General features: G+C 45.0%; 1 protein-coding gene and 2 long non-coding RNA genes across 6 annotated transcripts in view; 1 reads left to right on the top strand and 2 right to left on the bottom strand.

Moving 5' to 3' along the window:
- Positions 1–1688: 1688 nt before the first annotated feature.
- On the bottom strand, positions 1689–7385 carry LOC307211038. 2 transcript variants are annotated; one of them, XR_013836256.1, is made up of 3 exons: positions 7329–7385; positions 3568–3708; positions 1689–1913 (listed from the first exon to the last, which is right to left on the bottom strand). It is a non-coding gene; the product is annotated as an uncharacterized lncRNA (long non-coding RNA). The 2 variants fall into 2 exon arrangements; XR_013836257.1 differs by having other exon boundaries at positions 3568–3705; positions 7261–7329.
- Positions 6525–26568, top strand: part of TWF2 (twinfilin actin binding protein 2) — a 59254-nt gene continuing 39210 nt past the window's right edge. For 2 of the 3 annotated variants that reach the window (XM_079967242.1, XM_079967243.1), the window contains exons 1-2: positions 6525–6667; positions 24608–24685. In XM_079967242.1, coding sequence (XP_079823368.1) covers positions 6643–6667; positions 24608–24685 — 103 coding nt within the window. In that variant the 5' untranslated portion in view covers positions 6525–6642. The remainder of the gene's footprint in view (positions 6668–24607; positions 24686–26568) is intronic. The other variant, XM_079967244.1, reaches the window with a different exon arrangement.
- On the bottom strand, positions 19081–23041 carry LOC307211044. Its single transcript, XR_013836263.1, has 2 exons — positions 20973–23041; positions 19081–19407 (listed from the first exon to the last, which is right to left on the bottom strand). It is a non-coding gene; the product is annotated as an uncharacterized lncRNA (long non-coding RNA).

A 26568-nucleotide genomic window follows, 5' to 3' on the forward strand; every position in this document is an offset into this window, starting at 1 on the left:
TACAACAAGAAACCAGCCAAACCAGTTCCTTTAAGTTAATGGCTTCAGCTGGCCAGTTAAGCACTGCAATTTACATGTCCAAAGAAGTTGCCATAGAGACAAATGGGTGGGCCTTTCCTCACCTCACCTGGCTGGATGCCACATCATCCTAGGATAAAGGTAAAGGTAAAGGTACCCCTGCCCGTACGGGCCAGTCTTGACAGACTCTGGGGTTGTGCGCCCATCTCACTTAAGAGGCCAGGGGCCAGCGCTGTCCGGAGACACTTCCGGGTCACGTGGCCAGCATGACATCGCTGCTCTGGCCAGAGCCAGAGCCAGAGCCGCACACGGAAACGCCGTTTACCTTCCCGCTGGTAAGCGGTCCCTATTTATCTACTTGCACCCGGAGGTGCTTTCGAACTGCTAGGTTGGCAGGCGCTGGGACTGAGCAGCGGGAGCGCACCCCGCCGCAGGGATTCGAACCGCCGACCTTTCGATCGGCAAGCCCTAGGCGCTGAGGCTTTAACCCACAGCGCCACCTGCGTCCCTTCATCCTAGGATAGGCTTGCCATATTTCAAAAAGTAAAAAGCAGGACACCTCAAAATTGTTTCGCTTTCTTTTAGGAAACCACTGAAATCATTGAGCTTTTTAAAGACACATCCAAAAGTTGTGATGTCCAAGAGACAGACATGCTTGCTCTCTGCTGGACTTTGGGGAGTGTTAATGCTATGAGCTCAGGTTTTACATAAAAACCATATACAGTGGTACCTCGGGTTACAGACGCTTCAGTTACACGCGCTTCAGGTCACAGACTCTGCTAACCCAGAAATAGTACCTCGGGTTAAGAACTTTGCTTCAGGATGAGAACAGCAATCAAGCGGCAGAGGTGTGGCAGCAGCAGGAGGCCCCATTAGCTAAAGCGGTACCTCAGGTTAAGAACACTTTCAGGTTAAGATTGGACCTCCGGAATGAATTATTTAACCCGAGGTACCACTGTATAGTACCTTCACTCCAACATAACTGAGCCCTGAGTAAGAACAGGAAGCCCTGGCATCACTCATTGCTTGGAGACTGGGGTTGCACTCAACAATATATATATATATATATATATATATATATATATATCCAGCCTTGGGGAGGCCGCTGTCTTCAGCCAGACAGTGTGTGTGTGTTTGCATTCACACATAGCTGGTGCATATTTAGAACAAAAAGGCAAAGAACGAATGATACCAAATTATGCATGATGTGCAGAAAGAGACATTTCTCTCCTTCTCTGCTTTCACTAAAACCAGGGGTCAGCTGATGAAGCTGAAGAATGGAAGGTTCAGGATGGACCCAAGTGTCTTTCGCACACTTAAAGTACTCAAGGTATTGGTACATGTTGTGGGGTGCCCACTAGCTTAGAGGACTTAAAAGGGGACTAGGCTAACTCATGGAGCTGGAGCTCAGCCTTTCGGGGGCTGCAGCTATCTATTCCTTTGGCAGAATCTGACGCAGGATTAGAGGTTGCACTGCCTGCTTTACGAGTCCACCCTCCTCTGTATTTGTAAGTAAACACATATCTGAAAGCATCCTTATCTCTTGATAAGGAAACTGACCTTGTGGAGGTAGGTAGAGCCAACTGTCTTTTAGCACTATGAATTAGGGCTGCAAAGCAATGTTTACTTATTCCAACAGCCTGTAAACCAGGGGCCAGCAAACTTTCAGCAGGGGGCCAGTCCACTGTTCCTCAGACCTTGTGGGGGGCCAGACTATATTTTTGGGGGAGAAATGAATGAATTCCTATGCCCTACAAATAACCCAGAGATGCATTTTAAATAAAAGCACACATTCTACTCATGTAAAAACATGCTGATCCCGAACCGTCTGCGGGATGGATTTAGAAGGCAGTTGGGCCGGATCCAGGAGGCAGTTTGCCTACCCATGCTGTAAACTAATGACAAAAGTTTCCTGATTTAATCAGGCACCACTTTAGACAAGACGCTCATCGTGAAAGCTTAGGCTGGGCCATGCAATGTGAACCATGCGCTGTGTTTGCTATATTTTACATACTCCCCTCTCCAGCACTGGATGGCTTCACTACCTTGATGCTGTGTTACAATGACCATAATGGTTAGAATAATAAATACAGACGCTGATTTTATTCTATAAAAGAGCAAACAGCAGTTCAGCATCTCAAAGAAGGCTGCTTTATTTTCCCCAATCCATTCCATTCAATCGAGACTCCATTCAAGTCTCAGGTTAAAACTGCACACTTCCTATTGGCACCTGGTTGTTGAAATCACAGGAGCTGCAAAGTGCTCTCAGTCCACCAGATGGCAGCAAGACCCCAAAGCAGACTCAAATTCTCTTGAGTTGTTCAGTGTCCAGCAAAAGATATAATGAAATCCAAGGGAAAACTTTGAACTACTAATGATTGGATTTAGTGTCCTTGTTTGGTTTGCCTAGCAATGGCACAGAATAATCAGTGCACTCTTTTTTAATTAAATAAAATATATCAATATTTATTTATCATATATTTATTCTTATAGTCTGTATCTAATTAGTATAATGTGTTGCTTACAATAAGCACAACTTCCTAGTATGCTTTGCCACCCCTTTCAGTAATGTTGTTCAGCTAGTATGAATGTGGTGCTAGGGGCAATATGTTCTACTGGTGCTCGAGAGAATAGTTATCAGTATCAGAAAAGAATTGTTATTTCCAACAACAGCAATAAGAGAATCCTAGAGATACACCCACTGGAAGAGAGGATGTAAATTTATAGCCTGAAGTAAAGCCAGCCTTTAAAAGCAAGTTTATGAAAATATATTTGACAAAGATACTAATGCGACATCTGAAATTGCACATGCTAAAGTGGTAAAGCATCCTCTAAGACCTTGTCCTAAAAGGTGGAGAAAGAAATAACTAAAATAATAATAAAATGCCACCTTTCAATAGATAAAACCATGCTCAAAGTGGCTTACAACATGAAAAGATTTACATAAGTACAAAAGTAGTCATAAACAACAAACAAAATACATCCAAAAGCACAAGACAAAATTCCCACATAAAGCACATTAAGAGCTAAAAAAAGGATACAATAATTATTACAGGCAGTGAATATTTTGTGTGGGGTTCTGTACCTTGCCCCGTGTGCGTTGGTGGAGAACACATAACCCTGCCTTGCCCCATTATACCCCATTATACCCTGCCCTTTTCCGGGTTCAAAAGGACCTGCACATCAGCGGTCGCACGCCAATTGGACACATGCAAAATTGGCTCTGCCTGTATCAACAACAACAAATTAACAACCCCCCCCCAAACAATACTCCAACCCAAGAGTCCGATGGGCAGCCTTAGCTTTTGTAGTTGGAATCCATCAACCAGGCCTCACCCTCCCAAGCCAGATGGGAAAAGGCTGACAAGGCAGGGAGCAGGTCTTCCAGGACCCACAGCCAATAGATACAGGCAAAGCCTGTTGTGAGGTGCAAAGCTGTGGCGTTAAAGGGGCAATTGCGAGCATCAGGCAAACTCCCCAGATAACAAAGCTCTCCCGCTTCTATTCCAATGCATCTCCCTACCCCTAGAGAAGACTTTTCACATGTACCTGTGGAGGAACCCCAATGCGTCTGCTGTGCAAACCCTGTGCATTGCAGATGAAACTGCAGCATATTCCTCTGTAGGGTAGTGGTCTTCAGTTGGCTTGTACCCAATCTGGGTCATATCCAATCCAATGCTCCATGAACTACTGGTATCTCCTTTTAAGCAAACAGAAAAGAAAAGAAGATGGAGAGAGAGCATGTCATTTCCTGCCAATGAGAAGCCTCCTTTCATTCCCCCACATACAGAAGCCAAGCAGCCTTGCCGATGGATCATACTTCAGCACAGGCCATGGGGAGTGTCATCCACAAGAGAGCAGGCTTGGTTACAGGGTGCAGGGTACACACAAACTGCCCTGTATTTTGAGCCCTTGCCACCACTTGCTCATTGATCTGCCCAGCACCTGCCTGCTATTGCTCAAACAAATGCTGTAATACAGGAGTGGCCATGCCAGCACACATTGCATGAGAATGGCAACACGTGCCCCTGCATGATGCCTGCTGTTTTGTGTGGCCAGGTGTGTTGGGTTTGCTCTCTGTATGGTGAGTGAGGCCTACCGGGTGCCCTTATCTATATTGGTAGCCAGGTTGAGGCTTTCTTCTCACCCGGGCACTTGACGAAATAGGATTCAGACTTTATATTAGTGTGACAGTACATGGACGCGGGTGGTGCTGTGGGTTAAACCACAGAGCCTAGGACTTGCCAATCAGAAGGTCGGCGGTTCAAATCCCAGCGACGGGGTGAGCTCCCGTTGCTCAGTCCCTGTTCCTGCCAACCTAGCAGTTTGAAAGCACGTCAAAGTGCAAGTAGATAAATAGGTACCGCTCCAGCGGGAAGGTAAATGGCATTTCTGTGTGTTGCTCTGGTTCACGAGAAGCAGCTTAGTCATGCTGGCCACATGACCCGGAAGCTGTACGCCGGGTCCCTTGGCCAATAAAGCAAGATGAGCGCCGCAACCCCAAAGTCGGTCACGACTGGATGTAATGGTCAGGGGTCCCTTTACCTTTACTTTATATCTCCCCCACCTCTGAGTAATATGGTGTTTAATGTACTGATTTGATTGGTAAAGGCTGTTCTCCAATGGGAGCACTTGCAGTCTCCCATTGTTTCCCAGTTGTTGGTGTTTATGCTACATATTTAAAGACTTGCCTTGAACCAGTGTGGTGTAGTGGTTAAGAGCAGTGGACTCTTATCTGGAGAACTGGGTTCCCGTCCAGCTCCTCCACATGCAGCTGCTGGGTGACCTTGGGCCAGTCACACTTCTTTGAAGTCTCTCAGCCTCACTCACCTCACAGAGTGTTTGTTGTGGGGGAGGAAGGGAAAGGAGATTGTTAGCTGCTTTGAGACTCCTTAGGGTAGTGATAAAGCGGGATATCAAATCCAAACTCTAAACCTCTTTTGTTGACCACCAGCATTAAGCTTTCAATTTTTAAGTTTGGAATAGAGTAGTTGCTTTGGAAGACGATAATCAGGTATCCGAACAATATGACCAGTCCAACGAAGAATCATTGCTTCGACACTGGTGATCTTTGCTTCTTGCAGTATACTGGCATTAGTTCGCCTGTCTTCCCAAGTGATATGTAATTTTTTTCAGAGGCACCGTTGATGGAATCTTTCAAGGAGTTGGAGACGGCGTTTATAAGTGGTCCATGTTTTGCAAGCATACAGTAAGGTTAGTAGTACAATAGCTTCGTAGACAAGCATTTTGGTTTCCCTGCGAATGTCCTGTCCTCGTACACTCTGCACTTCAGTTGGAAAAAGCTGCATGCGCAGAGCTCAGGCAATGCTGGATTTTGGCATCAATGCTGACCCTTGTGGAAAGATAACTGCCCAGGTAGGAGAAGTGTTTCCAATGTTACACTATTGAGTTGGATTTGTGGCACTGCAGAGGGGTTTGTTTTGTGCTTTTTGGTACGGTACTTTGGATGTTTGGATGTTTGCGGGTAGCACTGTGGGTTAAACCACAGAGCCTAGGACTTGTTGATCAGAAGGTCGGCGGTTCAAATCCCCGCGACAGGGTGAGCTCCCGTTGCTCGGTTTGCCAACCTAGCAGTTTGAAGGCACGTCAAAGTGCAAGTAGATAAATAGGTACCGCTCCGGCGGGAAGGTAAATGGCATTTCCGTGCGCTGCTCTGGTTCGTCAGAAGCAGCTTAGACATGCTGGCCACATGACCCGGATGCTGTAAGCCAGCCCCCTCGGCCAATAAAGCGAGAGGAGCGCCGCAACCCCAGAGTCGGTCACGGCTAGACCTAATGGTCAGGGGTCCCTTTACCTTACCGTCTGTTGAGCATAGGGGGCATATGTCATGCTTTATTGGCCCATAGATGGTCTTTGTGGCTTTAAAGAAACTGTGCATCATGTGTGCCAGCTAAGTGAGGGATCTCTTGAGCTTTTTTATACACTGGGAGTTCTTTAGTTCTCTGGTTCTCCTCAGCCTTAGGGCTGGCATAAGTTTTTCCCCCTTAGTGGTGCTGTTTCTATCTCTGCCAGATTATTATTAGCATTAGTAATAATACTAATGTGGGGTAGCGGTTTGGACTAGGACCTGGGAGACCTGGGTTCAAATCCCCACTCAGCCATGAAGTTCGCTGGGTGACCTTGGTCCAGTCACAATCTCTCAGCCTAACCCACCTCACTGGGTTGTTATGGGACTAAATGAGGCAGGAGATGTGGAGGGGGAGAAGCGTGTACTGGGAGGTACTGGGAAGGTGGGCTCTAATAAATGCAATAGATGAGACAATGCCTAGTTTGTGCTAGGTAATTTCCACAGCAATGCCTTCAAGCAAACTGCACTCTCTCTCTATATATATACAGTATTCCGTTTTCCCGGAGGGGCTGACACTCAGGCAGGCCTTGACTCCCTGCCGCTCCCCGCCAGCCTACAAGGGACGCCCCGCCCGCTGCCCCCTCCGCGCTCCCTCCGCCGAAGAGCGGCCCTCCCTCCGGGCGGACCCCGCTCAAGCCCCTCCTGCTTCAGTCGGCAGCAACCCGGAAGCGGGCGGTGCTGGAGTCGGAGCCGTTTCCTGCCCGGGAGACAAGCGGCCAGGGTGGGATCTGTTGCAGCGGACCTGATCCGGAGCCATGACTCACCAGACCGGCATCCACGGTAAGGACAGCGGGAACCGATCACCCCCCCCTTTTTCCTCTGCGCCTGGGCAGCTCCTTGGCGCCCGCCCGGACCCCAAAGGCTGCCCCGAGCGGCCCGCCGGACGCCAGCTGCCCCTCCACCCGTGCAGCCGCGCCCCGCTCCGTATCTGCCTTTCCTCTGCCCTCCTCGCCCCAGTGCCTTGCTCGATGCAGCCTTGCATCTCCCTTTGCAAGGCAGCAGTTAAACGAGCTGGATCCTGTTGTTATTATTATTATAATCCCGCTGCCTGTTTGGAAAGGGATGCTGCACCAGCGGCGGCGTCTGTTCTGGGGAGGCTTCTGAAGCCCAGGGGCATCCGTGCGAAGGTGGCAGGCTGGCTGGGGGACATGCCTTGAAATGAAGGCTAACTGGCTGCCTTGGAGCCCGGAGGTCTCGCAGGCTTCTGGTGTTTCGACCTTGCACCCCCCCCCCCCCGAGGCAATGAATGCCCCCCTGAAGCACCATTTCTCCCAAATGCCTGACTAGCCCGCAGTCACCTGAGAGTATCCATTTTCTTAGGTGCTCGTCCAATGGCTGTAAAGAACACCAGTTTTCCTTTACAGAGTTTGCACAGTTTACCTGGAGCGGTTGGTTCTGGGTAAAAACTGGTATATTCTTCATAGCCCCTGCTGGCTTTCACTCACCTGGATTTTCCAAAAAACACCACCACCAAACCCCAGTCTGAGGATCATCTTTCCTACCCAGCCCTTAGACCCCACAGCTGCATATGTTCTGAATGACTGTGGCTCTTTGGGAGCCCTGAAATTCCTTCAGCACCTTCTCTTTTACATGTGATTTTCATATTTGTGCAGCAGCTTCTTTCCTGTAAAAGCTGCAAAGGCACCCCACAGCACTTGTTTTGATGCCAAGCCTGAGACGGCTGCTTCCTGAGCTTGTATTTCTCTGCAAAGGATCTGTAGGTAGCAGCTCTTCTCACCAGAAATGTGTCAGCCTTTCCTCTGCTTCTCCATTATCTCTTAACATGTTCAGCTCCGCAGCATGAATCATAATTGCAGGAACCATTTCCCTTTCTGCGTAGCAGGCAGCTCTTCGCTTCAGTGTTTCTCTCTGTCTCTGCCTTTAGCTTTCGCCCAGTGATCACACAAAAGATAATCACAAACATTAATCTTCTCAGGTTCTTTATGCATGCTACAATGTTGCTGAAATGCAGCACAGGATTGCAGCATAGGATGGCAGTACTTCAGAAGGCAAAGTGATGCAGAATGTACATTACTATAATTCATTAAACAATTTGGTATGATGTATGTGAATTGTACTGATCAAATTACTGGTAACCATGGCAAAAAAAAATATCTATGCTCTTTTCCTCCTATTTTTAACTTCTTACGAAGAATTTCCATAGATAAAATCAGGATGCAGAATGTCACCCCAGGCCTAATCCAAACCTAGTGTTGTTTCAGTTTTAATCCTACAAAGAAAATGCAGACGTCTCATGTTGCGAAAATCTTTGCAGGCTGCAATAATCCAAGAGGGATTGATTGCTATGAGGATACAATTTGATATGACAGAACAGCAAGAAATGTGATTGGAACCAGGATAATTTCTTATGAAAGCACTCTGCAAATGCTCTCCTAGGTCATGTTTACACACCCATCTTTAACCTTGAACTATTCTTTTGGGTGGGATGGATGTCTGACAAGAGGATTTTCAGGGTTATCACAAAATTATGTTTCTTAGGATTGTGATAAAGTGATGGCCAGGATTTGTAAAATTAATTCGTATTTATAATGTAGAAATACTGTTAAGGTAGGTGTTGGAGTACCTGAAGACCTGGCTGAATCAAACATCTGGATTTTACTGTAGGGAACAATTGTATGGGTACTGGTAGCTTCCAAACTCTTTTAATAACTGTTGTCTTTGCCTGTGTAATTCTGTAGTGGCTGCAGAGATCTTACAGTTTCAGTTCATTTAGCAGCAGTAACAAGTTATTGGCCTCTGCAGCCACAACAGATGCTGTGATTCACCAGCAGTTTGACCTCACCACCAGAGGTGCACTCCATTGTCTCTTGAGACAGACGACTGCCAACAACAAGCAAGTCCTCTTCAGCTAAAGCAGATTTGGCTTACAAGTTAATACTAGTAATTTAAGGGTCCTTCATTAGTTTTGGATTAAAATATATCCTTGGATTTGAATTAGTTATATGTGCCAAGGAGCATATAGCTGACTCCAGAATGAACTAGATTACATTTTTCTTCCGCGTTTCTTTCCTAGAAGCTCAAGGCAGTGTGTATACTTCTCTCCTTTCCCACATCACCTTCTGAATAACCCTGCAAGGTAGCTTAGGCTGAAAAACTGGCCCATAGTCACCCCGTGGGTTTCATGGCTGAGTGGAGATTTGAGACTTGATCTCATTGGTTCGACTCCAGGCCTTTGACTAGTAGACCACATCATCTGTCACCACATGCCTGCTACACACTTGTGTACAATGTCATGCTTGGAAATAGATACATGACTGTCAATAACATTAATTGGTAATACATAGCTTAGTTCTGAAGATCCTGAGATACTGCTCATCTCACCAAGATGTTTTCCACTACTCCTGGCTTAGCACTGTAATACTAAAATAGGGGTGGATTGAGAAGAGGTACCAGCTACCGTGGTGTCCTTGAGCATTTTTTTCTGGACTGTGCCACTTGGACTGATCTTACTGGTTATTGGTCTGCCATTTTGACTAGCAAGGGTCAGAACAGGAGTATCATGGGCCTTCTGCAGTGTGCAGACATCAGGTGTGACGAATCAACCTTCTGAAACCTGAGAGAGGCTCTTTCTGGGCGTGGCTGTAATTATTCATAGCCTCACACACTGTAGGTGGTGGTCTATTAATTTCAGCATCCCAAGAACAGGACTGGACTTCAGGAGATAACTAATTAGAGCCTTTGCTCTTGTAAAATACTGTCTGGCATATTGTGCCAGATGCATCATGTCTCTCAGTACAGCTATAGTTGCTTCTGGAATAAAACAGAATTTCTGCACGATCGTGGACTGATTTTGAACCCTCCGATCCACTCCTTCCTTGTTCTCTTGCTACAGGTCTGTTTACATGATGAAAGTTTTATTGAGTGGTGTTCTGACACCTTGACAGCACCTTCATCACTTTGTGCAGTAGATTTTGCAGTTTCCCATAACCGAAAGCAAACCCACAGCAGGTGAAAATGTGGAAGAACAGGGGTTTGCCCACAAGCTGCTGGAATTTATTGCTTGTGTAACCAAACCTGAGGCAAGCGTATTGACTTGGATTAAGAACTGCAATTTAATAGTCCTGTTAACTACAGCATCTCTGGATTTTTTGTAAATGGGACCTGGTGAAATCACAGGCTTTCGTTTTCTTTAGTTATCTAAATACTTTGATGCTTTGCCTGGGGAAGGTTGACTTTGCTTTGACATAAGTAATTTTTCTTGTCTCTGTTTATTATGTGCTGAAATGTCTCCTAGGGTAGTTGGCATATTGTTTTAAATTGCTACAGAAGAGAATGCTGTGATGTAGCTAGGTATGGGAAGGGTTCATTTGAGGTTTTGTTCCTTGTAAACAAACTGAAGGCAGAGATGGTGGATCGCTCTTCCCCCTATATAGTTTAACTACCTTGAAATCTCAATTGAGGTTTTAAATGTGCTATAAATTATGTAACATAATCAATATAAGTATGTAGGAGCTGGAGATGCTAAAGACCTCCTGGGTCAGCTTTTTCGCCACTCTTGACGATGCAGAATTGTTACCTACTATAGATTCTTCCAGGACTTGTCCACTTCAATTGCAGTGTATCATGCACTGATGTCCCCCCCCCCCCCCCGCGGTCTTCAGGCGTCTGTTGTGCAAAGCAATAGATCTTGAAATACCTGAATGCTTCCTGCTGTTAAACACCTTGGTGAGATTCTTTTGGCAAGAACTTTACATTTATCGTCCCTATTACTTAGTGGCTCAACCACTACTACTTGGCAATGGAGCCAACTGTCTTTTGGCCTCTGCTCCACAAAGAGTTTTCGTGAGAAGCAAACAAGGGAAATCAGTTTCCTGATCAACAAGTACATCGGAGAAGTTGGAAATGCTGTAATGAGGAACACAGGCTATGATTTCCTTATGACACTATCCTTAGAAAATGCTATCCTGATACATTTTTGTTCGTGTTTCATATTCTCATTTAAAGTGCCATAGGACTTTGGGATACATGGGTTCAATGGTGATGATCTCCAACAAATGTATTAAGTCCAAGTAAAGCATGCTTTGGCCTCTCAGGGGTAAGAACCAGAGTCAGCACTGGCGTGTTGTGCTTAATAATGCTCAATCCTATATATAATTTCTGTTTCCTTTGTTTCTGATTGTAAATGAGACCACCAGACTTTGGAGTCCAGGACTCAACCTTTCATGCCTTTAAGCTAAAATTTAAATTGTGGTTATATCTTGAATTTTCCTCTGTTGGGTAGCTGAAATTGGACAGCTTAATCCTGTGTCCTATGCGTGCCTCTTCAGAAGTAAACCCCATTGAGTTCAGTATGAATGACTTCCAGGTAAACGTGTATAATACTGCTTTACAGAGCAATCCTAACCATGTCTGCTTAGAAACAAGTTGAATTCAGTGGGGCTTACTCCCAGATCAGTAAGGTTAGCCTTGCAGCCTTAGTTGTCTTCCTAATCACATTCTACTTTTGTCCAATATACTTTTTAGGAAGTAAGGAGCATTAAGCATGATTCACTTTCAACACTGATACGTCTTCAAATTTGTCCCCTCTATCATGTCTAGTAATCCAGACATTTACCTGCACGAAGCCTCATTTAATTCAGTATGACTTATTTCTGAACCACACAATTCGGATTGTGCTGTAGCGCATTGAAGTGCTAAAATGAATTTTTGTTTCTTTGTTGTAGCAGACTAAAATAGCAACTGCCCCTCTAGAATTTGTGTTTTTGCAATGGGACCTTACGTTGAAGGGCAGGTTATAAATGCAGTGAATGACATGGAAAAGGAACAGTGTGAAAGACAAACATGAAGACTAAGAGAGCCAGTGTGGTGTAGTGGTTAAGAGCGGTAGACTCGTTATCTGGTGAACTGGGTTCGCGTCTCCGCTCCTCCACATGCAGCTGCTGGGTGACCTTGGGCTAGTCACACTTCTCTGAAGTCTCTCAGCCCCACTCACCTCACAGAGTGTTTGTTGTGGGGGAGGAAGAGAAAGGAGAATGTTAGCCGCTTTGAGACTCCTTCGGGTAGTGATAAAGCGGGATATCAAATCCAAACTCCTCCTCCGCTGCTGCTGCTACTGCTGCTGCTGCTTCTTCTTCTTCTTCTTCTTCTTCTTCTTCTTCTTCTTCTTCTTCTTCTTCTTCCCAATTCTTTGCAGAGTTAATATCTAACCCTAACTGGGAGGGGACTGGAGCAGAAAACAAGAACCAAATGTGGCTTCATTGTTCTGTGCTCCCATGCTGTGTTGAGAAGAATCTCCTGTTTAGGTATATATCTCAAGTATTAAGAACTTAGCAGTTTGCAAAATCTGAATAGATGCTCCTATTATTTGTACCAAATTGCTCTTTAGGTGGTACCTTGCAGCTCTTGTATTTTGCTGCCCCCCCCCCCCCGTGGATCTGCCCTGCCCTGGATTATTTTATCCTGAAAACCTTAAGTGAAATGCTTGTAATGCCTTAAACAGTCCTCCCCACCATGAAATGGTTCTTGAGTTTATGCTATCAATTGTATCGCTTGTGGTGGTTAGTAGACTATTATGCCAGATTGCCCCACCTTTAAATTTCCAAAGCTATTTTCACTTCACAGCTGGTAATCCATCAAAGTCGTGGGCTTGCTTGCATGGTTGCTCCTCCCACCCTCCGCAAGGCGTTGCAGAACTTGAAGATGAATACAAGAGAAGCATCATTGCTTATTATGAGGCATTATAAAAAATCCCAAATGCTATGGGTTATCTCACCTGAGGAAAAATCTATAAAATGGCACTGCTGAATTTTAGCAAAATTAACCAAGCATAACTATCTGGTTCTAGTCTCACAGCTAATAACATTAATTAGAGTCATCATTCTTTGCTGTAGGGCAAGTTCTAAAAATAATTGAACACAGATTGCCTAATCCTACTGTACCTTCTAGTTTGCGTGGGGTGTGTGTTATACGTTATAAAGAATGGTGCAGCTTTTCCACAGTCTCATTGCATGATTATGGGAATGTTCTTAAAGTGCTTAATTAAGCTATGACTTTTGTTCCAGGTCCGATTTACCTGGTGTGTTCTCATAATCATTAACGTGGATTAGCACTCCACCCTTTTTAACTACTAGAGAAGAGCAGAGGAACCTTCCATTTTATTTAGCTAATACAGCGGTACCTTGGGTTACATACGTTTCAGGTTACATACACTTCAGGTTACAGACTCCGCTAACCCAGAAATAGTACCTCAGGTTAAGAACTTTGCTTCAGGATGAGAACAGAAATCGTGCTCCGGCGGTGCGGCAGCAGCAGGAGGCCCCATTAGCTAAAGTGGTGCTTCAGGTTAAGAACAGTTTCAGGTTAAGAACGGACCTCCGGAACAAATTAAGTACTTAACCCAAGGTACCACTGTATAGGTTTCTATCAACCTGCCCTTTATGGCAAACCACTTTCAATCCTATATAGTTATCTCAGTTTTACCCACACGGCAGCCTTTTTCGAGGGCAGGTTAGGTTGAGACAATTAATGGAAGGTAACTCTGGTAACTGTGATCCAAACCCCACTTTCTTTGGAGTAAGCCCCACTGAATGCAGTCAGAAGAATTGACATGTAGAGGCATCAGTTCTCCAGGATTTCTGTTGGACATTCCCAGCTGTACTTCCTGTTCCTGGGAAGTGAACCTGGGACCTTCTGCATGCTGGACAGAAGCCACACCACCGAGATACAGCCTCTCCCCACAACTTCCACATGTGGAAGTTGGTTTTGTTGTGTGAAGGGTTTTTATTTGTCTTACCTCCTGTTTCTCTCTAGCTTTTCATCGCTATATTGCCTGCTGTCCTGAAGCGAAATATGCCCTTTTGCTTACATTGCAGCACTAACAAAATAAAAAAAATCCTTCCAGTAGCACCTTAGAGACCAACTAAGTTAGTTATTAGTATGAGCTTTCGTGTGCATGCACACGTCTTCAGATACGCTGAAACAGAAGTCACACGGTGGATAATCCTACTGGCCAGATGGTGTGGCGCGTATAAGGAGAGAGCTCTTGCTGCAGGACAGAGATAATCTGTAGGTTGTCACTTGTGAATCATCCAATGGGAATGCCGACTCCCAGACTGACTTTTAAGCAAACGATAAAGCCTGATAGAATGAATCAATTAAGACATCGAACCATGTTGCCTGGAGATATTGAGGCACCACCTGGAGAGTCCATGACTTTGGAGCAAATAACCTGATCCATGTGTTCCAACTGCTAGGTGAGGAAGGCCACTGGAAAGCTAAACTATACAACGGCCATTCTGTGTGTGATAAGCTCTTTGTGGGTGCCTGTGCATCATGTATTTGGCAGTTTTCATCAACCAAACTATCAAAGATGGACGGGTAAGGGCAGTTCAGGTGGTACCTGAGTAATGTAAGGGTCACAACAGTGTGTGCTGCTTTAGCACTTTTCTGGGAAGGTGGAAGATCTGACACCGTATTTTTTGCACCATAACACTCACTTTTTTCCTCCTAGAAAGTAAGGGGAAATGTCTGTGCGTGTTATGGAGGAAATGCCTATGGGTGGCATGCCTACGGATTTTCCTCCTTTAAAAACTACGTGCGTGTTATGGTTGGGTGCGTGTTATGGTAATTTCCCATGTGCAGGGAATCCTTTTTTCTTTTCTTTTTTTAACATGTTGGAGCATTTCATCATGCAGCTGTCCTACTGTATTCTGGAATAGTATAGTCCAGGAAGGACTGTATCATGTGCTATTACTGCACATTTGAATTGGTACCAGGTGTGGATTCTGTTTTCGAACACTTGGGCTTTCTAAAAGAAGCCTAGCTTAGCACTTTAGACAGCATGAAGACAAGACACAGTGAGAATGTGTATTTACTGCTTCTCTCTAGATAGAAAATTCTGGTGGCTTTTTTTTCCACTGTGCAGTGTTTTTAAAAAGAGGTAGAAAATGAAAATTGGCCACTTGCTTCCATCTTCTGTTGGGCATTACTAAGTGGTGAATAAACTTGTCTGATTTAGCTGCCTAGGTAGTTAATGTACTTTACTCACCCGTTGCTTACTTGGAGAAGAACTTCAATGCACAGTCTAAGAGCTCAGTTGCTGTCAGCACATTTTGCAATGAGAAAATACAAAAGAGACCTTTCTGCAAGGTGACTTCAGTATGGATTTGCTAGGTATTAAATCAAAGTCCCTCTGCCCTGAATCATATGGGTCAGTGGGCTGCTTTAGTCAAGGCTTGCCAATTTCTATAGCCTATTCTCACAAGGCTGTGATGTAGCCAGTGCTCCATCTGGCTGCCTCTGGCTTTTCCAGTCTGGTAGATAAAACACCTTATTTGCATTGCTGTAAAGTGGTGTAACAGAACAATTGGCAGCCCATCTTCCAAATTCTTAGAAGTATTTTTAAACACCACATTCTAGTGACAGCCTTCTCTTGGAACGGAAAGCATGTGTGGCGCTGCTCAAGATCTTTTGTTTGCTGGCTGGTGGAAAGGGGAATTTTAAAATAGAAAAGGAATTTGGTTCTTGTATTGCCTTTCTGATTTAAGATAGGAGGTTCTGTATTGTTGCAAGTGGTAAACATTACAGTGCAGGAATGGGGAACCTCAGGCTTCAAGGGCAAATGTGGCCCTCCAGGCCTCACTATGTGGCCCTTGGGACTTTTCCAAGGCCATATCCCCTTTTTCTGGCCCACAACACTTACTGGTCCTGTTCTGCCACCTCCTTAAGTTCCTTGAACTGTGATTATGCCTCTTTCTTGCCTGAGTGGATAATATAATGTGTGTGAATGGAAATAAGAGAGAGAAACTCTGATTTTTGTCTTGCTGGAATGTACCCTGCTGTGCAGAGGTGTCACATCTGTTATTCCTACCTACTTTTTGCCCCTGGCCCTGCCTATCCCTGGCATGCGGCCCCCAGAAGATTGCCCACCCACTAACATGGCCCTCAAACTGGAAAATAGTCGCTAACCTTGCTATGTATTGTGATAAGAAAGACATTGCTTAGTTCTTGGATGACTTCGTGGGTCAATTGTATATTTTTTAAGGGCCCTTTAACATTTTTACATGGGCACACTTCTTTTTTGCCTTTCACATGTCAATACATTGCTGTTTCTAATTAAAATGCAGTTTGTTTGTTTGTTTACATCATTCATAACCTGCTCTTCATTTTTTACACAATCCCAGAGCGGGGAGCAACATTAGAATTCAATAAAATAACAGATACAGCTGAAAGAAAAAAGCAGACAGTACGGTAGCACACAGATGCCTCAATCTAGGCAAGGGGCATCCCTTCACGATGACAAGCAGGTCTTTGCAAAAGCACAGCAGTTGCACCTGCCAAAGAGGCAGGATTGGGCCTCAGCTTCTTGCCCTCTCTACACCCTGGTGGCAAATGTGTGTTCACCGCTATGTAGTGTCATGGATGAAGCAGGTTGTATTCCGAGAGACTCTCTTTTCATCTCTGCATCAGGGATGGTGGCCTTCCAGATCTTCTTGGGTTCCCATCATTCCTGATCATTGGCCATGCTGGCTAGGGGTGATGGGGAAGGTGAGAGTCCAGCAGCATCTGGAGAGCCAATGGTCCTCCAGCTCTTCTTTTACGAACTAAAGTTTTTACTACTGCGTTTTAATGTAACCTGCCTTGGGACCTTAGGCACCGGTGAATAAAAACAATGAAACCAAAACATGGTTAATTTCAATGGGACCTGAGCAGACACAAGCACATTCTGCAGATCTGGTTGGCAGATCAAATTATTATTTTGAATGTTCTTACCAGCTCTGTTCCATACCAGAAGCTCTCATCGTCCTTTCCGTCGCTTTGTGGAGAGTGCTAAAGGCTAGTGTGTTCAGAAAATGGAGAGGAGGTTTTTTTACACAAACAAAGGAGCTGCACTTGATACAGAGCTGTAATTTTGTCTGAATAATTAAGGCCCTGTGAAGCTGAGCGTTTAAAGTTATCCAAGCAGAGGAAACCCCCTTGGAAACAGTGTGTTTAAGAACCTTTTAGTGTAATAAGCTGATTGTCAGGATCCATCCTTTGGGCTCTGGGGACCTGACACCTGATCCAGCCGTCTCCAGTCATTGCCCGACTCTTGGGAGGGTGAATGACAAGCAGCTATGAGATTGTTTTACAGGCTTGGAGTTCAGGGAGTAATTTATACACCGGCAGAACTCTCTGGCTCTTTGTGCAGCTGAACTACTAGGGCTAGATTTCAGACAGGAGGGACTTGTTGTCTTGCAAGTAACCCCTCCGTTTCTTATCGGGAGTCCATTGGAAAGCAGGGACAGCTGTCCTGAATTTGCCTCAATGACCATATCAGGGACTTGTTTATGAGGTCAGTAAAATGCATCCAAGCCAAACATGACAGTTAAATCAAAGCTTAAGACCCCTGCCGGGAGTGACAACATGGCCTAGAAATGCTGACCTTTGCCATGGCGCACTGAGTCCTGGAAGCCTTTGGAGCAGGTACTTAAGAAGTACTGTGTCTCAATTAGATGGGCCTGAAGCATGGCCACCCTCCATCCCCAAAAGCTGAGGCAGGTGCGTAAAAGCCATACTGAAACATGACAAAACTGCAGAAGTAGAATTGGGACTCTAGCCTGGGTTGGTGGCATAGATATTCCTCAGCTATTCCTTCTGGAGTTAAGCTAGTCAGCGGCATGCTTCATTCATTGCCTGCCTGACCTGCACTTGTGGCCTATAAATCTTTAGAGAGAAATTACTTCTAGAAGCAAGCGATTGCTCAACCCAGCTTTCTACGCCAGTTATATATCAACAGTACTCTTTTTTTCATCCCTTGGGGGACGCTCACCTCTACACAGTTCCATCTTTATTTCAGACATTGTGATACGTTGATATATCACAATGTTTAGCTGGTGGTATTGAGGGCGCTGCTACCCACTCCTGCTCCCTTGGGCATAACAGTTATTTTAATATTCTCTCATGTAACTTTCTAGCTTGTATATGATGCTTGCCATGCAGTGGCTGGTGCCTGGCAGCCATTGTGTGTGTGTGTGTGTGTGTGTGTGTGTGTGTGTATGTGTGTGTGTGTGAGAGAGAGAGAGAGAGAGAGAGAGCGTGCGCGAGAGAGAGAGAGCGAGAGAGAGAGAGCGCACGAGAGCGAGCGCTCACTACTGTGGTGATGTTGTGTTGAAACTTTTAACACCATTGCTGGGTACTCCTTACAAAAGCTGGTGGTATGTCGACATGGAAGCTTTCCACCAAATGATGGTATTTATTTGTTTATTTCATAACATTTATGTACCGCTTGATTGTAGTAAATAACCTCAAAGCGACTTGCAGACACTCCAGATGCTAACCTCATCTTGGCCATAATGACCATGGCATGGAGTAGCCAACATACCAAGGCTGTTGCGATTAGAGACAGGTCTAGCGCAGGCCTCAGATAAGAAGAGTTTTTGGTGTGCGCGCAAAAGAAGCTGTTACAGAAGCTTGCATTGTTAAGGAGCTTGCATTGTTTCATACCAACAAAGCTCTCTCTGTGTGTATCTATTTGGCTGCTTCTGCTCTTGCTTTTGGGCGGCGTCTGTAGTACAACAAAGGACAGGTGTCAATGCAGCAACTGGGGGAGATCTGGAGAGTTGGGAGTGCCATGAAATAATGCTCAGAACAAGAACACCTGAGGAGCAGCTAGCCAGGAGGTCAGGATGGCCTTACTTGGGAACCCTATAAGGCCACGACCTTCTGGGATTTGTTTTAGTCATAATACCAAATGTAGCACCTATTTCCTCAAACCCAGTGAATGGGAAACAAAAACAGCTACTTGAAGTCTCCTTAACATAAAGATTATGTCCAGAGAATGAAAGATTGATAGCCACAGGCTCAGATTTCCTGTCAGGAGGACAGAGTGACTTGACATACTCAGGAGGGCATTCATTTCAGGGTTCATGTATTATTGATCCAGCTGGTGATGGGACATGAGATGATGGAGGAACAGATGCTCATACTAAAACTTGGTCCACTCTTCTCCTGGTGTGGGGTACGTGTGAAAATATGATGCGATCACAGTTGTAAACAGTGAATTGGTGTAGCAGGAGTAGACTCAGGCAAATATGTCATAAATGTCAGGATATATTCATGCCCAGTTCAGATTACAACAGGCAGGTGTGTTGAAATACATAATGAGGAAAAAACAGTCAATGGCAGAATATGCCAAATGAAAATAATTGCGTACTCTTCCCATCTTTGATTTAAATAAAGGTTCTCATTTGGAAATTCATGTTGTTATCATTAATTTATCTATCACTTACATGCCAGAGTGACTTGTAAGCAGTTTCCAACTATGAAATCAATTATAAAATACATACATAATTAAAATACACAACAAAACAACAATCATGTCCTTCCTGAACAGGCATATGTAGTAACTGGCTGCTATAACAATGAAAACATATCAGTTAGCAACTAAATAAAGCCATTACAGGAAATCCACCGGTGAGCATGATCCAAACTCTTGGTCATTCAGTTCATGTGCAACTGCTGAATTATATCTCCTTACAGACGGTGGACTTTTTTTTGTTTGTTTAGTGCTCTCTGCTCACCTGCAAGGAAACTAAGGCTGCACAATTCCTTTCAAGCTAAAGAACAACACCCAGGATAAGGGCAGGAAATGCCCCCTGTCACCGTAGGGGCATCAGGTTATTTCTGCTCCTGACAGAAGACTTGAATGTGATTTTTATTGTAATAAACTTTTGCAAGTCTCTTTGAGAAATACAGTGGTAGCTATGCCAGTGTCACCCAGATATGTTGAACTCCAACTTCCATCAGCCCCAGCCAGCATGGCCAATGGGCAGGGATGATGGGAGTTGCAGTCTAGCTGGAAGACATGAGCAGGATTTAAGTATTCTATGTAAGTAAGTAAGTAAAAAAAAAATATAGTTGTCTGCTTCCTGTTCTGTTTTTGATCTTCTACTTCCAGTCTTACAGATATCTATTCTGATCCACAGTAGTTCGTGGGCGTGGGGGTGGGGGTGGGACTTTTTAACTGCTTGCATATCTTGGGGTCTTGGAAGCAGAGTAAATAATTTTCCTTGGGCCACATCTGTGCTAAAACAGAGGGTTTTGATGTCCTGTGATATGGAATAGATATGGCCTCTGGTGGTGGCTGGAGTTGATGAACCTGAGCCGTGCTGAGTGACGGCTCCTGCAGCCTTTCAAAGTTCCTCTGTATTAATAAGAGAAATTGTCATGGCTTCCTTTTGTAAAGCAACTCAAAAGGGTATCTTTGGAACGTTCACTCTCCACCTTTACAGCTGGCATTGTGTGTTAAGGTTCTCTGTTACTAAGTCTGATTAAAACTCTCCAGATTACAAAGGACGCTTGTAATGAGCATTGGCAGCACAATACTGGGAAGCTTGGATCTAGTCAGGACCAAATAATTAATCCCTGTTTAATGCTGTGCTAGATATCTTGCAGGCTGAGCAGTATCTTCCTTAGAAATAGGCATCTGATATGAGTGTACAAATCTACAGAACATACTAGAGAAGTAAGCTCCTAAGGTCACAGTTCTGGGCATTACATTTGACATTTGCCTGTAGGGCAAATATTTTAAGTTGTTGCATGTAGGTTTAGGGTTTGGGGGGGGGGGCTGCTCCCAGAAGGAAAATCATTCCATGTTACTATCATGTTGTAGGGTCCTGTGAAAAGATAAGTCTGTCTCCTGAAAACAAAGAGAGGAACTGCATCCTTAAAAGCAGTGGGAGGCAGAGGGATGAGGAATTTCTTGAAAGGTGATGCTCTCAGCCTTTGCAGGAAAATGTTTCGCTTGGTTGAGGCAGCACTCCTCTTAAAACTCACCCCCACCAGCAATATATTCACACACACAATGATGTCCCTAGGGCCATTAAATGGCTAATTCTACTCAAGCACACTAGCAGTTGCGGCTTGCGTATGTACTATTGCTGCAGCATCGCAGAGAGAAATACAAAAGACGGAGCAGGGAAAGGATGAGGGAAACCAAGGACTCGCCAGTTGCAAAGTGCCTACTACAACAGTATGGGCTGTTGAGCTTGGGGTTTTTTTGGGGTGGTGGTGGTGGAAAGAAGCAGGTTCACTCTTGGTCTGTGCAGGTGTAAGAGACCAACGTCTTAGGAAAGTGGAGACTTACTATAGGCTTGTGTCAAGCACAACTTCTCCAGCTCTGTTTCCAGCAAACTGGGTCCAAGAGCATTATACCTGAGGAATAAGGAAAACCGTGTCAGCTGTAGAGGCCAGTGGTGCTTCAACTCTCAGCCAATGTGTCTTGAGTCACACCCAAAAGGGAGAGGTGTATAGGAAGCTGCCTTGCACAAGTCAGACACTTGGTCTACACCGGGGTTTCCCAAACTTGGGTCTCCAGCGGTTTTTGGACTACAACTCCCACCATCCCTAGCTTGCAGGACCGGTGGTCACGGATGATGGGAATTGTAGTCCAAAAACAGCTGGAGACCCAAGTTTGGGAAACCCTGATCTACACAGACTATAGCTCTCCAGGCTTTCAGGCAGGCAGGGGTCTTTCCACAGTCCTCCTTGGAGATGCTGAGACCTTTTACATGCCAAGCATGTGCTCTTCCACTGAGCTATGGCCCTTCTCAAACAGCATTGGAGCGAGTTAATTGTGGGCTGTGACTATGAGAGAGAACCAGAAGAAGCTGTGTATGATTAAGTAAACCAGTGTGTGTTCACTTACGCACACAGCCAGAAGGGGGAAGTCCAGCTGTTAGGAGCAAGCAGTGACAATGCCTTTTAAGGTATTGTCACACACAAGCTTACATAGTCTTTCCTTTGCATCAGGCTGTATGAGTAATGAAAAATCTGCACTGGTAAAAGTGTATATTGGATTACTTTGCTGCTTTGTGTGGTGAAATGCTTGTTTAGGGGTGCATTGCATGGCCAGTAAGATCAGCAAGGGTACATAGAAGGAGATCATCATGTAGGGATTTAGCATGAGCTAGCAAGGGTAGCCAATGTGGTGCCCTTCAAATGTTAGGAGACAACCCCTATGTTCCCTACCCAATAGCCATGCTGGCTGGGGCTGATGGGATTTGAAGTTCAGCAGCATTTGGAGGGCACCATGTTGGCTTTCCCTGAGTTAGTTTCATAGGTTAAAATGAATACTAGCGTATTGCATTAGTATTTAGGAGGCATTTGAGAGCCACCTTTAGATCCTGGAGCAATTGACTCCTCAGGAGGTGCCTCATCCAAAGGCACTCCTCTGCAATCTGTACCATTTGTAGCCCCAGGTAGATTCTAAGATCAGCGCTGCTGATCAGTGCTGTACGTTTATCTATCTTGTATTGGCTAAACATCACCCAAGTTAATCTGTACCAAGGGTTTGCAGCCTTCTTTCCCAGCTGCTGCCATAACTGGAAGATTCAGCCAGGACAGGCTGTGACTGGCAAAATCAGAGTGAACAAGTACCATCAGTGAGACATCATTTCCCAAGACTTGCCAGGGCAGAGCCTGCAAACTGCCATTACTTTGGTTTTGTTTGGATTTTGCGTCAGTTGCCAATACATCCAGGTACCATATAATCATGGAAGGCTGCAAGATCAGCGTCAACTTCTCCAAAGTGGTCCCATCCCACAAAAAGTTGCCTATGTTGTATTTGACTCCTGAAAAATCTAATTAAGAGGTAGGGAACCTTTTTGGCTTCAAGGGTCAGATAGCCACAGCCAATGTAGAATCGAACCCTGCCCTCCTGTCCATCAGCTGACAGACAGGTGGGCATGGTTTGGAGAAAATGGCCTTGCAGGCCAGATTGGACTCCAGTGGGCCAGAGGTTCCCCAGCTCTAATCTAATAGGATCAACAGGTTTCAGTTCCATCATGCTGATCTTGAAGCATAGATGGTGAATCCTGGTAACAAATGCAGTAACCTGGTGCAGAAATATACCTTGCTTTTGAAATCACGACAACTTCAAGAAAGCACATGCTAATGAGATTCCCTCTTAACCAGGGTTTGCCAACCTGAGTCAAATGCTGATTATGATGCAAATGTGGTAGGCTTTAGCCAAATTTGGTGCAGATATAGCACTAAACCACAGTTAAGTTTGATTAGGGAAGGGAATGGAGGGGCAATGCATGCTGGAGAGGAGTAGAGGGAGGGTGCATTTCTGAAGCCAGCTGCTGATTTGTACACCATGGTTAGCAGAGAACCAGCATTATGGGTCCAGTACACAAGTTGCGGTAAACCAAAGTATAACTTACTGGCACAGCGTTGGTTCCTAAAGAGGTTCTCACGCCCACTGTGCTGACTCCTTTTTTAACTGTGCAAAACTGCAGGTAAGTCAAACTGGGGTTCATGCTTAAGGTCTCTTCTCCTTAGTCATGACCAAATCTTTTGGTTAAGGAAGAAGAAGAGTTTGGATTTGATATCCCGCTTTATCACTACCCAAAGGAGTCTCAAAGCGGCTAACATTCTCCTTTCCCTTCCTCCCCCACAACAAACACTCTGTGAGGTGAGGCTGAGAGACTTCAGAGAAGCGTGACTAGCCCAAGGTCACCCAGCAGCTGCATGTGGAGGAGCGGGGAAGCGAACCCGGTTCACCAGATTACGAGTCCGCCATTCTTAACCACTACACCACCCTGGCTCTCAGGAGGGGAGACCTGTGTGACCCTTGGCTTGGAGGACACACAAGTCAGACCGTGGCTTAGTAGCTGCGCCACTCTGAGCTAAAAATTCTGGGAAGGAGTGAAGTGAGCATGATTGCATATTTGGGAGCCTCCATGCTAAGTTGTAGTTTGGCTTAGCGTTATGTGAAAATTTGGCCTCCTCCAGGTCAGAGAATCAGATGTTTTCCAGGGCTGCCTTGTTTATTCAATTATTTCAATTGTTCTAATTACACAGTGAAGCTAATGAGCCTTTAATTCCTACTTAGCTGGTTTATCTTTTACTATCACTTGTTCTCATAGGGAAATGCATGGCCTGTAAAATGCAATTCCTGCCAGCCAGCTCACCTAGAGCGGTTGTATCCATGTTTGGTGAGCAGGATGAAAGGGTTTGGCAGATGACATCATCTTCAACCAAAGTAACTCAAATCCTTCCTGCCGTCCATAAAGGTGACATTATCTGTTGTTGTCGGCAACACACAACCCAACAAGTTTTTCATTTGGCAAGCATCTGCGGCCTCGCCGAGAACTTTGCTGGCTTCTCTTCTCTCGGGTTCATAGCATATTATCCTTCAAGGGTCGACATAGGACAGGCAGAGGGCGAATGCCAGAGCAGCTCCAGTTCCGATTCCTATAAATGTCTGGCTGGCTGTTTGCTTGGCAGCTTACTGGGGGGGGGGGGTGTCACATGTTTCTGGTTGGGGCATCTAAAGCAAAACATCGTCATTGCAAGAGCAAAAACAGTGCTGCCTCTGCCCATCATCACCCCTAATCCCAGCAGGCTCCTTTCCCTCTGCCCTGTGTATACATCAGGATGCACTGTATATTTAATAAACTGTCACCTGAGCCCACCCTGCCTTTGCAAGCCAAACTATCTGCTAAATTTGGGATATTATGTTCGCCCAAGCCAAGTATCAAGTTCTTTCGATCACATGCGCTCCCTCCCAGCCGGTATTTAACTCTGAAACTTCTGTGAGTGTTAATACTTCACCACACAGTCGATCAGAGCAACTGAAATCTTTCTTCTTCTTTTTGAAAAAAACTGTACTAGTTCTTTCTCCTTTTTCTTTTTCCTTTACCTTGTTTTGAAGAGTGGAATAAAGTTTGGGTTTCCCTTTTTAGATCCTGATCAATATGTTTCTGATTCTTTTAGCGACAACAGAATTAAAGGATTTTTTTGCCAAGGCCCGGAACGGTTCGGTCCGCCTCATCAAAATCGTCATCGAGGATGGTAAGTTTTACATTGATTTTGTGTTGTTGTCTTTTGGTGTCAGCTTCTTCAGTTGTGTACCAGTGGTAGAAAAGCAGGATACAAAATTAACAAATAAATATTTCTTCACTTCATTAATCTGGCTGCCACCAGTCAACTTGGGCAGGGTGGGTGGCTGGCCTAGAGCTGCCCAGAGGAAGATTCTAGTGGAAGCTTCTGGAATTCATTACCTCAAGAATCCACACAACTTTAATTTTAAAAGAACAGTAGGTTTTATCCTTATTTGGGGTTTTTTTGGTTGCCAGTGAAGCTTCCTTTGGGACATACTGTGAACCCCTTCATATTTTGAACAAGTTTTCCCATGAGGGTGCTTGCTGATATTTTTGTGAAGCAACAGACCGGAGTCCCATTAGATGGAATAAGATACTTGCTGTCTGGCCAAAGTGAGGTGGCCGTATAGACTGTTCTGTTCCCGGAGCCATTTTCTGGGTGCTTTCAAAATTTGTCTCCTGTACAATGTAAATAAAAGGTTGTAGTCAATGTTAGCCATTGGAGTGTCTGATATGGTAGCAGTTGAAAACTTGTCTAACAAAAGAAGCACGGGATGGAATGTAATTGGTGCCCTTGTGGTAGTGAAAGTGATTATGATCCACTTATAGAAGAGGACAGGAAGCAATTTGCACTGATCCCCCTTCCCCTGCTCCTATTGTTCCTGAAAGCCAACTCAAGAAAGTTGAGGGACCCTCCAGAACAGGGTGGGAGAAGTCTGGAAGTTGGTGGGCTGCAGAGGGGAAAGGAAGATTGGCAAAAATTGTTTCCCCTGTTCTTCCATTAGGTGACTCCTCCAATAGATTCCAGCCTAATTCTCTAGTAATGACTACAGGTGCTGCTGTTTTGCATGGCTACTATGGAACAACTCTCAGCCAGTAGATAACTGAACCACTTACAGATTAATCCCCATCTAGTGTGTAGGCTTCTCCTGTAAAACGTCTTCTTTCTTTAACCCATAGTTGGAGAACCTCTGACCCTACAGATGATGCTTGACTACATCGACCGTCATCCCTGATAGACTGCATTCACATGGCAGTTTATTCTGTTCCCTCAGTGTTTCCCTAACTGTTAAATTCTACATTGAATTTGACACAGATATGAAATAGAAGTCACTTCTGGAAATCTAAGGGAATGTAGGGGAAGTTCAGCACTCTTTTCCATGTTAATTGCTTTCAGAAAAAAATCTGTTTTCATTAACTCAGAACATTGCAGGAGGGAAGTGATGAAATTTGGGGCAGTATACCAGCATACAGTTCCTTCCTGCTCTTTTCATGAGGGAATAGAAGCATGCCTGAGTGGAAAGGATGAGTGAATAGTAATGTCCAATCATTCTCGTTGTGTCACACCATGCTGACTGGTGCGAATGAAATTTAGCACAACAGGCCAGTATATTGTTCAAAAGCTTCAATTCTATAATGCAACAGGTACTGAAGGAACCTTAGAAAATGAGACAGAAGCACTAGCATTATAATCAGATAGACCAGAGGTCAGCAAACTTTTTCAGCAGGGGGCCGGTCCACTGTCCCTCAGACCTTGTGGGGGGCCGGACTATATTTTGGGGAAAAACTAAATGAACAAATTCCTATGCCCCAGAGATGCATTTTAAATAAAAGGACACATTCTACTCATGTAAAAACACGCTGATTCCTGGACCATCTGCCGGCTGGATTTAGAAGGCGATTGGGCCAGATCTGGCCCCCAGGCCTTAGTTTGCCTACCCATGAGATAGACTAATATAATATTCCCCACATGCGTGCACCAATAATTGGCTATGCTAGTGGAGGCTGATGGGAGTTTGAGTCCAACAACGGTTGGAGGGCCTGAAGTTCAGGGCTGCTGAAGTCTTACGAAAC

This window comes from Podarcis cretensis (genome assembly GCF_951804945.1).
Source record: "Podarcis cretensis genome assembly, chromosome: 2".
Classification (NCBI taxonomy): Eukaryota; Metazoa; Chordata; class Lepidosauria; order Squamata; family Lacertidae; genus Podarcis; species Podarcis cretensis.